Genomic DNA, 13924 nt, shown 5'->3' on the forward strand with positions numbered 1-13924 from the left:
ATATTCATAATTTCCAAAAGCACTCCTTATATCAAGCATACAGGCACTTTCATTATAAGATAAAAAACCTTCATCTAATAGATTTTATACTAGTTCCATTGACTATAATGAAATGTACAAGAAACCACCTACATATTTAAAAAGAAATGGAAGATATTAACTCAATAGCAGTAGAAATTGGTCACATTTCATTTGTCAAGAATATCAAATGTGTTTTAACACAATACAAATAGTATTTTCCTAGTAGGTTAAGATACAAATATATCAAACTATTTATAATCTAAAATACAAGTTGTTTTTTTTTTTTTTTTTTTTTAGAAAAAGCCACTCTATCAGAATAAAATCAAGACACCAAAGAATAATTTAAAAAACATTTTTATATAACTATTTATAATTGTACAAAGTACTTTCTCTATAAAAACCTGGGAGATGGGGAGTACAAGTATTCTTATTCTCATTTTATATATGAGGAAACTGTGTCTAGTTACATAGCTTTAAATGTTCTTTTTCTCCTAAATGTATTACATTGCCTCAATATGTCTTCTTATCTCTTGGGACCTCAGTTTCTCTACTTATAAAATGAGAGGGTTAAAAGACACTTTTAGTATCTCTTCCACCTGAAAATTCTAATGATAGTAATTTAAGCAGAACTAAATAACAACCACCCAACCTTTCCCTGTCATTATTCATTAGCAGTGCAATAAATTAAAAACATAAAAACGGAACTTGTGGACAATCCCAATTTAGCAGCTTTCTTCTCTATCTTCTTCTTCACTGTCACTTTCACAGAAAAAAATGTCCTTGAATCGAAAGGATTGCTTTGGCACCTCAGGCTCCTGGATAGTTGTGCCTTCTTTCTTCAGCTTTCTCTTTAACCTTTGTTCCAGTATTGGGCGGCTGGTTTCATAGAGATAGTCTATGATTTCTAAAAAGGAAACAATTCAGTTTAGTCATGTAATCCTTTAATCCCTGCCTGCCTCAGTTTCCTAATTTGTAAAATGGGGATAATAGTAGCACCTATCTCTCAGCATTGCTATGAGGATAAAATGAGCTATTACTTGCAAAGTGCTTTGTAAACTGAAATTACTACACAAATGCTAGATAGATCTTTATTTTGTGAAAATTTCTAATTCCAAGTTAATGTTACATTAAATTCAAAGGGATATCAGCATTTCTAGGTTCAAAATGGTGCAAAGAACCAAAAATTAAGACACTGTGAATCCAAATCACTCTGGATATATTTTTAGTATATCAAAATAACTGCTTGCTGATTCCCTTCAGTACTCCTCGGTACTTTCTTATCCTGTTGTAATTCTTGTTTATGCCTATATTTTTCATAAAATTACAAATTCTGATCGAGACCTTTAGAGCTGGAAAGTTTCCAAGGACACATAGATGCTCAATGGCAGATAAGGCTTTTCAATTTGGGTCACAACTCAAAATACTAACATGATACTTTTCATAGATCTTCCATAGGGAGTCCACTTAGCATACTGAAGGCCTTCCCCTCTATCTTTTAATAGTTAAGTATTATATTTGATATTAGTGAAGCAATTAAAAATATCATAATGAAGTCATGTTAAATAAACACTGTACTAGGTGATTTGACTAAAAAATCAGTGATTGATTTTCTTGTTTTTTGTTTTATTTGCTGAGACAATTGGGGTTAAGTGACTTGCCCAGGGTCATACAGCTAGGAAGTGTGGAGTGTGAAATCAGATTTGAACTCAGGTCTTCCTGACTTCAGAGCTGGTGCTCTATGCATTTCACCCCCTAGTTGTCCCCCAGTGATTGATTTTCAAACATAACCCAAAGTACACAAGCAATGAGTCTTGTTGTCCAAGCACTATTCTCTCATAGCAGTGATATTCATAGGACATGACCATAAAATAATACGGCTGATTTTTATAACAAACATTCCATTCCAGCCCATGTGTTGAAATGAATGTTATTCTTCAAAACAGTAACACTTGAAAACCATAGTTACTGGAATCGTTCTGATTCTGTTCAAACCACTGTTGTAACACCTTCAAGGTAAGTTACCAGATGAGAAAATCAGTATTATTTTTCTATAGTCACATTTTTTTTTTTTTTTTTTTGGAAAACAAAAGCCAGTTACTAACCAGCTTGCCTCATAATACTTTTTGGTCAATTCCAAAAACCAAACTTATCCTCAAAGCATGAAAGTTTGCCATAAATAAGGACCAATATGAATATCCTTGCAAAAGAAGAATCCTAAAAATAATCTTAGAGAGAGGAATATCACTGCAAAAAATGAGAACAGTGTTTCCAAATGACAATTCTGAAAGAAAATATTCATTCAGCTAAGTATTCTCATTAAAAAAAAAAAATCAAATGCATTATTTTATAATCACTCCTCAAAACTATTAATACTGCAAAGAAACCAGTCATACCTCAACAGAAAGTGGTCAAAAGATATAAACAAATAGCTCTCAACAAAATAACTGAAAACTATTAAGTCAATGAAAGAAAACTCCACTCACTTAGAGAAATATAAATCAAAACAATCTTGATGTTTTACTTCTCACCCAGAAATATGATATGGGAGGGGTTGTGAGAATATAGGCACGATAAATGCATTGCAAGTGCAATTGTGAATGAGTATAACTGTTCTGAAAAGTAATCTGGAATTATGCAAATAAAGTGACTAACATGTCCATACCTTTTGATCATTATTGGGTTTACACTCCAAAGAGTCTACTTCTCTCATATATACCCAGCAGTAATTTTTTTCATAACAAAGAATAGGAAACAAAGTAGATATAGGCAAAGAAATGAAAGTATCAATCAAATTATCAATGATAGTTTACTTGGAGAACCCTACAGAGTCAACAAAAAAACTATTTAAAATAATTAACTTCAACAAAATTGCAAGATATAAAATAAGCCCACATAAATTATCAGGATTTCTGTATATTACCAGCAAAGATCAGCCAGAAGAGACAGAAAAAAGAAATTCTATTTGTAATAATTATAGACAGTTTAAAATACTGAAGTATCTATCGCCAAGATACACAAAGAGGTTCTATCTGAACAAGATTACAAGACATTCTTCACACAAATACAGAGTCAACAGGCTAAGTCAATATAATAAAAATTACTACATTACCATAATTAGTTTACTAATTCAGCATCACACTAATCAAACTACCAAAGAATTATTTTACAGAGCTAGAAAAAATAAACAATTTATCTGGAGAAACAAAAGATATATTAAGGGAACCAATGAAAAAAATGAAAAGGAAGAAGGCCTACCAGTAGAAGATCTCAAATTATACCACAAAACAATTGTCAAAGCAATTTGGTAAGAAATAGGTTGATCAACGGAATAGATATGGTACACAATATACAGAAGCAAATGAGCATAGTAGCCTACTGTTTGATAAGCTCAAAAATCCCAGTTTTTGAAACAAGTACTCACTATTCGACAAAAATTTCTGGGAAACATGGACTGGAAACATGCCTGGCAGAAACTAGGCAGAGACCAGTATCTTGGGCCATATACGAAGATAAATTCAAAATGGGTATATGGGATTTAAATATAAAGGGTGATATGAATAGGGAAGAGTTTAAGACAAACAAGAAATCAAGAGATTCATGGTGAAATGAAAAGGTTAAGTTTGATTACATAAATAAAAAGTTTTTACAAATAAAACCCATACAGCTAAAGTTAGAAGACAAGTAAGAAAATGGAGGGGAAAATTTTACATCAAGTTTCTCTGACAAAAGTCTCATTTCTAAAATATTTAAAGGAACTGAGTAAAAAAATTTACAAGATTAAGATTATTTCTCAATCACTAAATGGTCAAGAGCAAGAAAATCCAAGTTAATAATAACCATATGAAAAAAAAATGCTCTATATCACTAATGGAGAAATAAAATTTGAGGTACCATGATCAGACTGGTAACATGACCAAAAAGGAAAATGACAAATACTGGAGGGGATCTAGGAAAACAGGTATACTAATGCACTGTTCAACCATTCTGGAAAGAAATTTGGAATTGCCCAAAACGTTTATATTATATATAGATAATATGTAATTTTTTTTGGCAAGGCAGTCGGGGTTAAAATCTACCAGAAATGATACAGAATGAAGGAAACAGAGCCAAGAAAGCAGGATGCACGATATAATAATGTAAATGGAAAGAACTACACATATGTAAAAGTTAAAAGTAAATATTGTAAAACTATAAAAATTGAGCATAATTGAAAAAAGACAAAGGAGGTGATATCCCCACATCTCACACCCTTACAGAAATGGAAAGTCTTCAAGTATTATACATTGTACAGATTTGCAGATTTTTTTTTTTTTTTTTATTATCCTGATCAGTTGTACGGATTTTTCTTCCTCTCTTTTCTTTAAAAAATACTATTTACCCTATAGTTATGCACACCTGCATTTTTGATTTCCTTCACAAGCTAATTGTACAATAATTCAGAGTCTGATTCTTTTTGTACAGCAAAATAATGTTTTGGTCATGTATACTTATTGTGTATCTAAGTTATATTTTAATATATTTTAACATCTACTGGTCATCCTGACATTTAGGGGAGGGGGTGGGGGGGTAAGAGGTGAAAAATTGGAACAAGAGGTTTGGCAATTGTTAATGCTGTAAAGTTACCTATGTATATATCCTGTAAATAAAAGGCTATTAAATTAAAAAAAAAAAAAATAATAAAAAAAAATAAAAAATACTATTTAGACGAAATGATATGAACAACTTTCAGATGACATTTTATAGTCATATTTAAAAAATGCTTTAAATCACTATTGACTAGAGAAATGCAAATTAGAACAATTTTGAGGTACCATCTCACACCTCTCAGCCTGGCTAAGATGACAGGAAAACATAATGCTAAATGTTGAAGGGGATGTGAGAAAACTAGAACATTAATGCATTGTTAATGGAGTTGTGAAATGATCCAACCATTCTGGAGTCCAGTTTGGAACTATGCCCAAAGGGCTATAAAACTGTACATACCCTTTGATCCAGCAGTGTTATTATTGAATCTGCATCACAAGGCAATCATAAAGGGAAAAGGACATACATGTGCAAAAATGTTTGTAGCATCTCTTTTTGTAATAGCAAAGAATTGAAAAAATGAGTAGATGCTCATCAATTGGGGAATGGCTGAACAAGTTATGCTATATGAAGATAATGGAATATGTTATATAAAAAATGATGAACAAGCTGATTTTAGAAAGGCCTGGAAAGATTTACACAAACTGATCCTGAGCAAAACAAGCACAACTAAGAATACATTGTACATGATAAAAGTAAGAATGTGTGATGCTGAACTGTAAAAGATTTAGCTATTCTTAGTAATTCAGTGATCTAAAGGTATCCCAATAAAATTTGGACAGAAAATGTCATTTGCATCCAAAAAAAGAACTATGGAATTGAATGTAAATCAACACATGCTATATTCACTTTCTTCCCCCCCTCTCAAGTTTTTCCCTTTTGCTTTATTTTTTCTCTCCCAAAGTATTTATAAAGCAATGTGTATTAAAAATAAATTAAAAAAAAATTTTTATTGTATGTGATGTCCTTCCAGAGGAAGGGGTACTAAGGGGAAGTGATAATGTTAAAAATTAAAAGATAGTCATAAAAAAATTCTCCTAAAAATACTGTAAGATTTAACTTCATAAAAGGAAGAACACTGATAGGGTGGGAGAAGATGGAGGTTAAATTAACTTAGAAGAAATGATTTCTGAATCCTCCTTTCACCAAGAAATATTTTCATCATGGAGTTCAAATCAGGAAGAACAAGGATCACTGGGCACAGCTGGATAGGTAACATAGAGCATTACTTGATTTCTAATTTGTTGCTATCTTATATAGTAAGGAAAATGGTTTTTAGAATCTTCTTAGTTTTTTTATTTTTTTTTAATAGCCTTTTATTTACAGGATATATGCATGGGTAACTTTACAGCTTTAACAATTGCCAAACCTCTTGTTCCAATTTTTTACTTCTTACCCCCCACCCCCTCCCCTAGATGGCAGGATGACCAGTAGATGTTAAATATATTAAAATATAAATTAGATACACAATAAGTATACATGACCAAAACGTTATTTTGCTGTACAAAAAGAATCAGACTCTGAAATATTGTACAATTAGCTTGTGAAGGAAATCAAAAATGCAGGTGTGCATAAATATAGGGATTGGGAATTCAATGTAATGGTTCTTAGTCATCTCCCAGAGTTCTTTCTCTGGGCGTAGCTGGTTCAGTTCATTACTGCTCCATTGGAAATGATTTGGTTGAGAATCTTCTTAGTTTTATATAATCACAGTTATTCATTTTATCTTCTGTAATTACCTCTATTTCTTGTTTGGTTAAAAACATATATTCTACCCATAGCAGAGAGAAGTATATACACAACACAACTGTGCTTCCTTCTATTTTTTTTTAGTATGAATTTTAATATTAAGGTCACATATTCCATTTATAAGATAGTGAGAAAACTATTTATAGATTTAAAGGATCCCATGTCTGTAGTCCCAAACAAATCATACCCCAGCATGCTAGAACTTACAGATGTGATCTTTGACAAATTTTGGAGTAAAAGAATGTGTAAACAGTTGGAAAATAGGCAAATTCACTTCTATTTTCAAATGGAGCATAAAGTAGAGTCTCTAAACTATAGACCAATTAAGTGAATCTTTTTGGGGGGAAGAGGTGAGGGCTGGGATGTTTAGCCTAAAAATAATAATGGAGGAATTAAGGGATGCATGATGTCTGTCATATATTATTAAAAAGGAATTTTAGGGAATTGACTTTTGTCTCACTCCAAAAAGGCCAAATTAGGAACAATTCTTAAAGAAATATCCTAAAAGTCAAATCATAGAAAGTCATAGAAGCTGATTAGAATTGTCCAACATTGACAAACTGCCTGCTTCATGAAGCAATGGTATTCAGAGACATGATGACCAGCTGTCATGCTACATTTGGATGCTATATTTGATGGTGACTACATTGGATGATACCTGCCAAACCTTTGAATTCTGAAAGTCTCTGTTCCTGAATGCCTTTTGATACTTATTAGGGTTCTCCCAGGGAGACATCTTCTATCCCTATTTCTTGACATTAAGCATAATTTTTCAATAGAAAATTTTATTTTCCTTGTCCTGTGCTTTTTTTTCTCTCAAATTGTTACTTTATTTTTAAATTTTTGGGTCTAAATTCTCTCCTCTCTATCCCCTCTTCTACTCACTGAGAAATCAAGAAATGATGCCTATTATACACATGAAGTCATGCCAAATATATATTTCTATATTATTGATGCTGCAAACAAAAAAAATGAGAAAATAAGCTTCGATCTGTATTCAACAGATCATCAATCCTCTCTCTGGAGGTAAATAGCATTTTTCATAGTCATTGATTGCTGTGTTGATCACAGTAGCTAATTCTTTTACAGTTGATTATTATTGCTCTTAACATGTACAATGTTTTCCTAGTTTTTGACCCAAAGAGCACAAAACTTCATGGGTATAGTTAAACTATAGCAAGTTAAGTGATTTGCATTCAAGAATTGTCATAAAAAACCTCACTGAAGATATATAGATTGGATAGACAAAAAGCTGCTTTATTATCTAAAAAACTCGAAATATAATGAAAGATCTCTAGCATGTTGGGCAAATGCCCGCTATGGGGCATTTAAAGAAGAAAAAAACTCACATATCAGGAACAAGCATGGATAGGTTGAAATCTGAACCATTAAAGGGAGATCCCACATTTATAAATTCATGCGATCTATTGATATATTGTAGGACACCAAAAATTTATGTTGAGATTTTAAACTACTTTGTAACATACACTATGATGCCATGTCATGCAAGCCATCTAAATTGTGGTTTGCGATCCCCTATAGGTTCTCCTAACTGAATGTGGAGATTGCAAAATTATGATTTATTCTCAGTAAATGTTTGATTTGTATCTATTTTATATATCTTTATATACCCAGGGTCATATAAACATTTTTTCAGGTGAAAAGGAGTCATGAAAGGAAAAAGTTTTAGAAGTCTTGGTTCTTGAGAACCACTGTTTCTCAATCTTTTTTGAGTAAAAAAGAATTCTTTTTATTATCAAAAAACTTCCTATCTTCCATGATAAGTAGTATTTATATTAGTATCTGTTGAGAAAAAGCACAACAAAAACTATTAACTTAACAATATTGTAATAAGAACTTTTTTTTCTATGAGCATAAATGAATGATCATATAAAACTGTCAACACAAACCCTATTTTTCATGTTGCACATTTTCTGGGGTCAAATGGAGAACAAGTAGAAATGCATGATATGAATTTGAAGTCTGGGTCCATAGCTCAAAAGCTAAGAATCACTGATCTAAGCCAAACATGCCTGGCAACAAAGGGGAAATAACACTGCACAATTAATGACTACTGACCTGGGAAGGTTTTCTTCTGCCAAAGAGGGACACAGGTAGCTTTCAGTTTGTAAAATTTAGATTGAACATAGGATGGAGGAACATCTCTAAAAACAACAACAACAAAAAAGAATCTTTTTATTATCAAAAAATAAAATCCAACAGGAATAAATATATTTATATTCATCATTTTTCAACTCAGAAATTCAATATTATGAAAAAAAAGTATATTATTGACATCACAATTACTGTTGTTTCAGTGTGCCTGACTATGAGACACCATTTGGGGTATTCTTTGGCAAAGATACTGGAATAGTTTGCCATTTCCTTTTCCAGATCATTTTATAGATGAGAAATTGAGACAAACTGGATTAAGTGACTTGCCCAGGATCACATAGTTAATAAGTACTTGTCTGAGGCCACATTTCAATGCATGATGTGTCTTCCTAATTACATATCCAGTGTTCTATCCTACAATGGCTGGAAATGGATTTTTAAAAAGAAAACACATCAGAAACCACTATTCTTTTGCTTATAAATAAAAGCACCAGCATGATAAATGTGGAAATATGTTTAGAAGAATTGCACGTGTATAACCTATTTTGGATTGCTTGGTGTCTAGAGGAGAGAAAAATATGGAACACAAGGTTTTGTAAAGGTGAATGTTGAAAACTATCTGTGAATGTATTTTGAAAAATAAAAGCTATTAAAAAAAGTAATAAAGTCCTTTACAATCTGAAAAAAATAAAAATAAAATCACTGAATATAGTGTTCATCTGAATTTAAACTTGTCAGGGAAACAGAATTTCTTTTCTTTTTTTCCTTTTCCATGAAAATAAAGATGAAATAGGACCTTGGAGATCATTTAATTAAGTTCATTCAATTTAAAGATAAGAGGCCCAGAGAAGTAGTTATATAAACTTGGGGAAGTTCCTTTACTTGTTTAGATCTCAAATTCCTTTTCTATAAAAGCAGGGAATTGAACTTAATGACCTTTATGGCTCCTATTGCCTGAGAATCCAAGATTTGCTCTAAAAGTTTCACAGTTAAGATGCCAAATCCAGGAATAAAACAGCAGCACTCATGTAACATTCTTGAGAGTGTTCAGCAAGGTTTAGTTTTTCATTTTAGAAGGTTCACACCATATTTTTAAAAAATTACTTTTCAAGATTTTCAGCTTATTTGACATTTTCTCAATTGTAATAAACAAATCACACAAGCATTTATTAAATACCTATTATGTGCCAGCAACTGTTCTAGGAGCTAGGAACACAAGAGTCTGTGCACTTAAGAAGCTTAAAACTAAGAAAGGGAGATAGCCATCTATAAATACTTCCTATAGAAGGCACTAGTCGAACTTCTGAAAATTTGGACATCAGACTTTAGGAAGTGATAAGAAGAAGAGGACAGTTTTGGTGAAGGGAAAGACTAAGACAAAGATATGGAGATGGGAAATGGAGTATTGTGAGGATTAATGAGAAGGACATTTTGGTTTGTATTATAGGTTATGGGAAAAGGAGAAAAGAGGTTGGATAAAAAAGACTGGGGCCAAGTTGTGAAAGTCTTTAGAAGTTAGAGAGGATTTTATATTTTATCCTAGAGGTAAAGCCATCCCTGGAGTTTATTGTCCCTCAGATTTCTATTGCACATTTTAGGCTCTAGAGACAGAATAAACTTCTAGGGTGGTGAGAAGGTTGCTATGGCAAGGTAAAAAAATCTGTAGGAGAGGAATGAAGATATGTCATCTGAGAAATGGATGAATAAAGGAGGATTCTTATTTACAAAATGAGAAGATTCAAGATGAATGCAATAGCTATTCTCATGTAATCCAAGGCTAATCCTATGGAAGAGGAAACTTGTTTTATGGAGGCAAAGAGCAAATCTAGAAGCAATGAATCTAAGAGACCACATTAGGGCTGACAGCTGGACAAAATGCCCCCACTTAGAGTGGTTGCTTTTAGAATCAGACTGGACGGCTGCTGATGACTCTTCCAATAGGAAAATTGACTCTAATGTCAAAAGTGAAACAGAGATTATGAAGTCTTTTTTTTTTCCTGAGGCAATTGGTGTTAAGTGACATGCCCAGGGTCACACAGCCAGGAAGTGTTAAGTGGCTGCGATCAGATTTGAACTCGGGTCCTCCTGACTTCAGGGCTGGTGCTGATTAGGAAGTCTTTAAGAAGAAAATCATATGAGCTAAATAGGTTAATGATGGCTATATTGCCAATATGGATGTCATACAGTACTACCAAAACAAATAAATATTTTAAAAGTGCTTATGAATTCTAGATTTTTTTTTTGCAACAACAAAACAAGAATCTGGTAAATATTTTAACTGTGAATAATAAATACACAGAGACATAACGAAAGTGATCACTTTTCTCTTTTATTCTTATATATTGTAATTGACCAATCATGCTGCCTCTGAATAGTGAGGAAAATAAACTTTAGGCAATTTGGGAATGCTAAGCATTTAACAACCAGCTCTCCAAAAACCCATTTGACATACTAGTTTAACCTGAGTTTAGCCAATTTGAGTATATATATTTGCAATACGGTTTAAGACAATAAGAGAAAGCAAATCCTTCATTTGAAAAGAAAAATTAAAGGCCTTACAAGTCTGACTAAAGTATAATATGGTTGATATTATGGTCAATCATACAAAGGAAAAGTGAAAAACGTTCATTGTCATGGAGGCAACCAAAATGAAAATTCACTCATATCTTACTGTTTAGGTATTTCAGTTATATAAAATTCTTTTTTCAAATAAAGTAAATTTACCAATACTTCCCTGAAACGCTCAAGTGTTAGTTTTACATTGTTCCTAAAAATTTACATGCCACCTCTTTAGACTGAATCCTTCTGATTAGCCTACCATCAAAAAAATGTTCTTACCCAATGGCACCAGCAAGATGCTCCCAATTAATTTCATTAGCTTCTTGTACATTTGTTTGATATAACCTGAGAGAAAATCAAAAGTATGTGTTAATAAAATCTTTTGTATTTCAAGTCATTTATCAACCAAACAACAGTTCCAGAAAAAAATAATAAATCAGCTTTGTCAAGTTATAAGAGCCAGCCTAGGAAAGAGTAGCTTAGCATTTGAGAAATCCAAGAACATAAAGTCTTGGAGGAAGAATTCAGTAACTTATAATGTTCTGAAAAGATTTAGACTTTACCAAATTACCACAGGAGTCAAAAAAGTCATGATTTTAAAAAATTAAGAACATCTGGTTAAGACCAATGTTGCATGCAATGAACCAAAATTAATTCCTAATGGAGAAGAGATTAAATCCAACAATTCACACAATTTAAAAAATTAGAGAAGAATGAAAGATATTTTTCAAAACTGTGATTAGGGTCATAACCAGACAAAGATGAGGATATTACAAAGGACAAAATAAAGTTGTTGATTTCAATTATTTACAAATTAAAAGTTTTTGTATAAATAAAATCCATGTATCTAGAATAAGAGAAATCATAGATGGGACCTCCCCAAAAATCATTATATCCAATATCTCTGACAAATTCTCTGGGTACAAATTCATCCAAAATCTCTGACATTCAAATTCTCTAGGGAACTGACACAAACATAAAAGATCAAGACTCACTTCCCTATCGATAAGCGGTCAAAGGACATGGGCAGTTTTAAAAATAAGACATGCAAATTGTCAACATTTGTGTGAAAAATGTTCCAAATGATTAAATATTAAGAAAAATGCAAATAAAATCATTTTGAAGTATTACCTCACACCTGTCAAGTTGACAAAATGATAAAAGATGAAAATAGTCAATGTTAAGGAAGCTGTGAAAAGAAGGGAACATTTTTACACTAATGGAAAGCCAAGAATTTATCTAACAATTCTGGAAAAAAATTTGTAATTAGGTATAAAAAGTAAATTGGGGGAGCAGCTAGTTGGTGCAATAGATAGAGTACCATCCCTGAAGTCAGAAGGACCTGAGTTCAAATCTGGTCTCAGACACTTAGTTTTCCTAGTTGTGTGACCTTGGGCAAGTCACTTGATCCCAATTGTCTCAGAAAAAAAAAAAGTAAATTGGATAGTCATACTTTTTGACGTAGAAAACCAACAACTGGACTTTTAACCCAAAGAAATCAAAGAAAGGCCTTGTCTTTATAAAACTATTCAAAAAGCAGCACTTTTGGTAATAGAAAAAACTTAAAATAAAATTTAGGTACATATTGGTTAGGAGATATCTGAACAAATGGTGACATGACTAATGGAATCAGCAAAACATGGGAGGACTAGTATGAACAGAGGCAGAAGAAGTGCAGAGTTGAAACAATGGACATAATGACCATAAATGAAGATACCACAGAACTCGGATCAAATACAATAATCAGAGCAAGTTCCAGATGACTGGTACTGGAATGCATTTCCTCTGTATTGAGAGATATTGTACTATAGGTGTGGAATGTTGCACAAGTTGGTTGCTATTATTAGATAGTTTTCCTTAATGGATATTTTTTAAAGAGAGGATCTTTCAGGGATATATGTATGATTTATTGGGAAGTAATTGTAAAAAAAACCAACAAAACAAAACAAAAAACACCAAAGAAGACCAAGAAAGCATTTAAAAAACAAATCAAAAGAAGATCAAAACACAAACTCAGAAGAAGACAATAAAGTCAAAACTGCCATCCAATTCTTCAAAGAGAAATATAATTTGTTCTCAGGTCATAGAAGAGCTTAAAAATGATTTTTTAAAAAATCAAGTAACAGAAGTAGAGGAAAAATTGGTAAGAGGAATGAGAGTGATGCAAGAATATCATGAAAAAAGAGTCAACACCTTGGGGGGTAAAGGAGACATGAAAAAGGAATAAAAACAAAACAAAATCAACCTCCTTAAAACTAGACTAAGGCAAATGGAAAAAGAAGCACAAAAATTCAAAGAGAAGAATGCCTTGAAAAGCAGCAATGGCCAAATAGAAAAAGATACAAAATACAAAAATTCATGGAATAGAAAAATCTAAGAATTGTATGGGACGTAGTATGTATTTAAAAAATATAAAATGGGAAGTGTCAAGTTGATCAAATGAATGATGCAGAAAATAAGTGTTATAGATAGGGGTGCATTGGTAAATTTTTAACAAGCAAATCTCCAAAATCCTATCCACACACTGTAGAGTTTCATCTGCATTAAAATTTTGCTATCACCCTCTTAAATCTAGATAATTAACAAAATAATACATCAAGTCTTGATTTGAAGGGTTTGCTGATTTCCAAGATGTAAATGATCAGACTGAAAATTTTCTAACTGGCTCTACCTGACCTGAACTGGTTCCAGTACCCTTGCTCAAAGGACTTTAAAGGACAGAGAAAACCAAAGACTAGAGTAGGAAGATATGGGATACTAAATGCTCTAGAAGAACAGGCAAGATTTGGAGAGGAGTAGGGTATGCCAAGTACACGGTGAGCTACATGAGAAAAGCTCTGGAGTTAAGAAGGATTAAAGTATCCTTGGGAGGTAATGAATAAACCAGCTTGACTGG

At 32.3% G+C, this 13924-nt stretch overlaps 1 protein-coding gene across 1 annotated transcript in view; it reads right to left on the reverse strand.

Annotated features, from left to right (window-relative positions):
* Positions 1 to 358: 358 nt before the first annotated feature.
* The window catches only part of TTF1 (transcription termination factor 1), a 40637-nt gene continuing 27071 nt past the window's right edge, over positions 359 to 13924 (reverse strand). The window contains exons 10-12 of the mRNA XM_012553975.3: positions 11308 to 11373; positions 8434 to 8519; positions 359 to 925 (exon numbers count right to left, since the gene is read on the reverse strand). Of these exons, the coding sequence (XP_012409429.1) occupies positions 744 to 925; positions 8434 to 8519; positions 11308 to 11373 (334 nt within the window). The 3' untranslated portion in view covers positions 359 to 743. The remainder of the gene's footprint in view (positions 926 to 8433; positions 8520 to 11307; positions 11374 to 13924) is intronic.

Source organism: Sarcophilus harrisii, chromosome 2 (assembly GCF_902635505.1).
Source record: "Sarcophilus harrisii chromosome 2, mSarHar1.11, whole genome shotgun sequence".
NCBI classification, from domain to species: domain Eukaryota; kingdom Metazoa; phylum Chordata; class Mammalia; order Dasyuromorphia; family Dasyuridae; genus Sarcophilus; species Sarcophilus harrisii.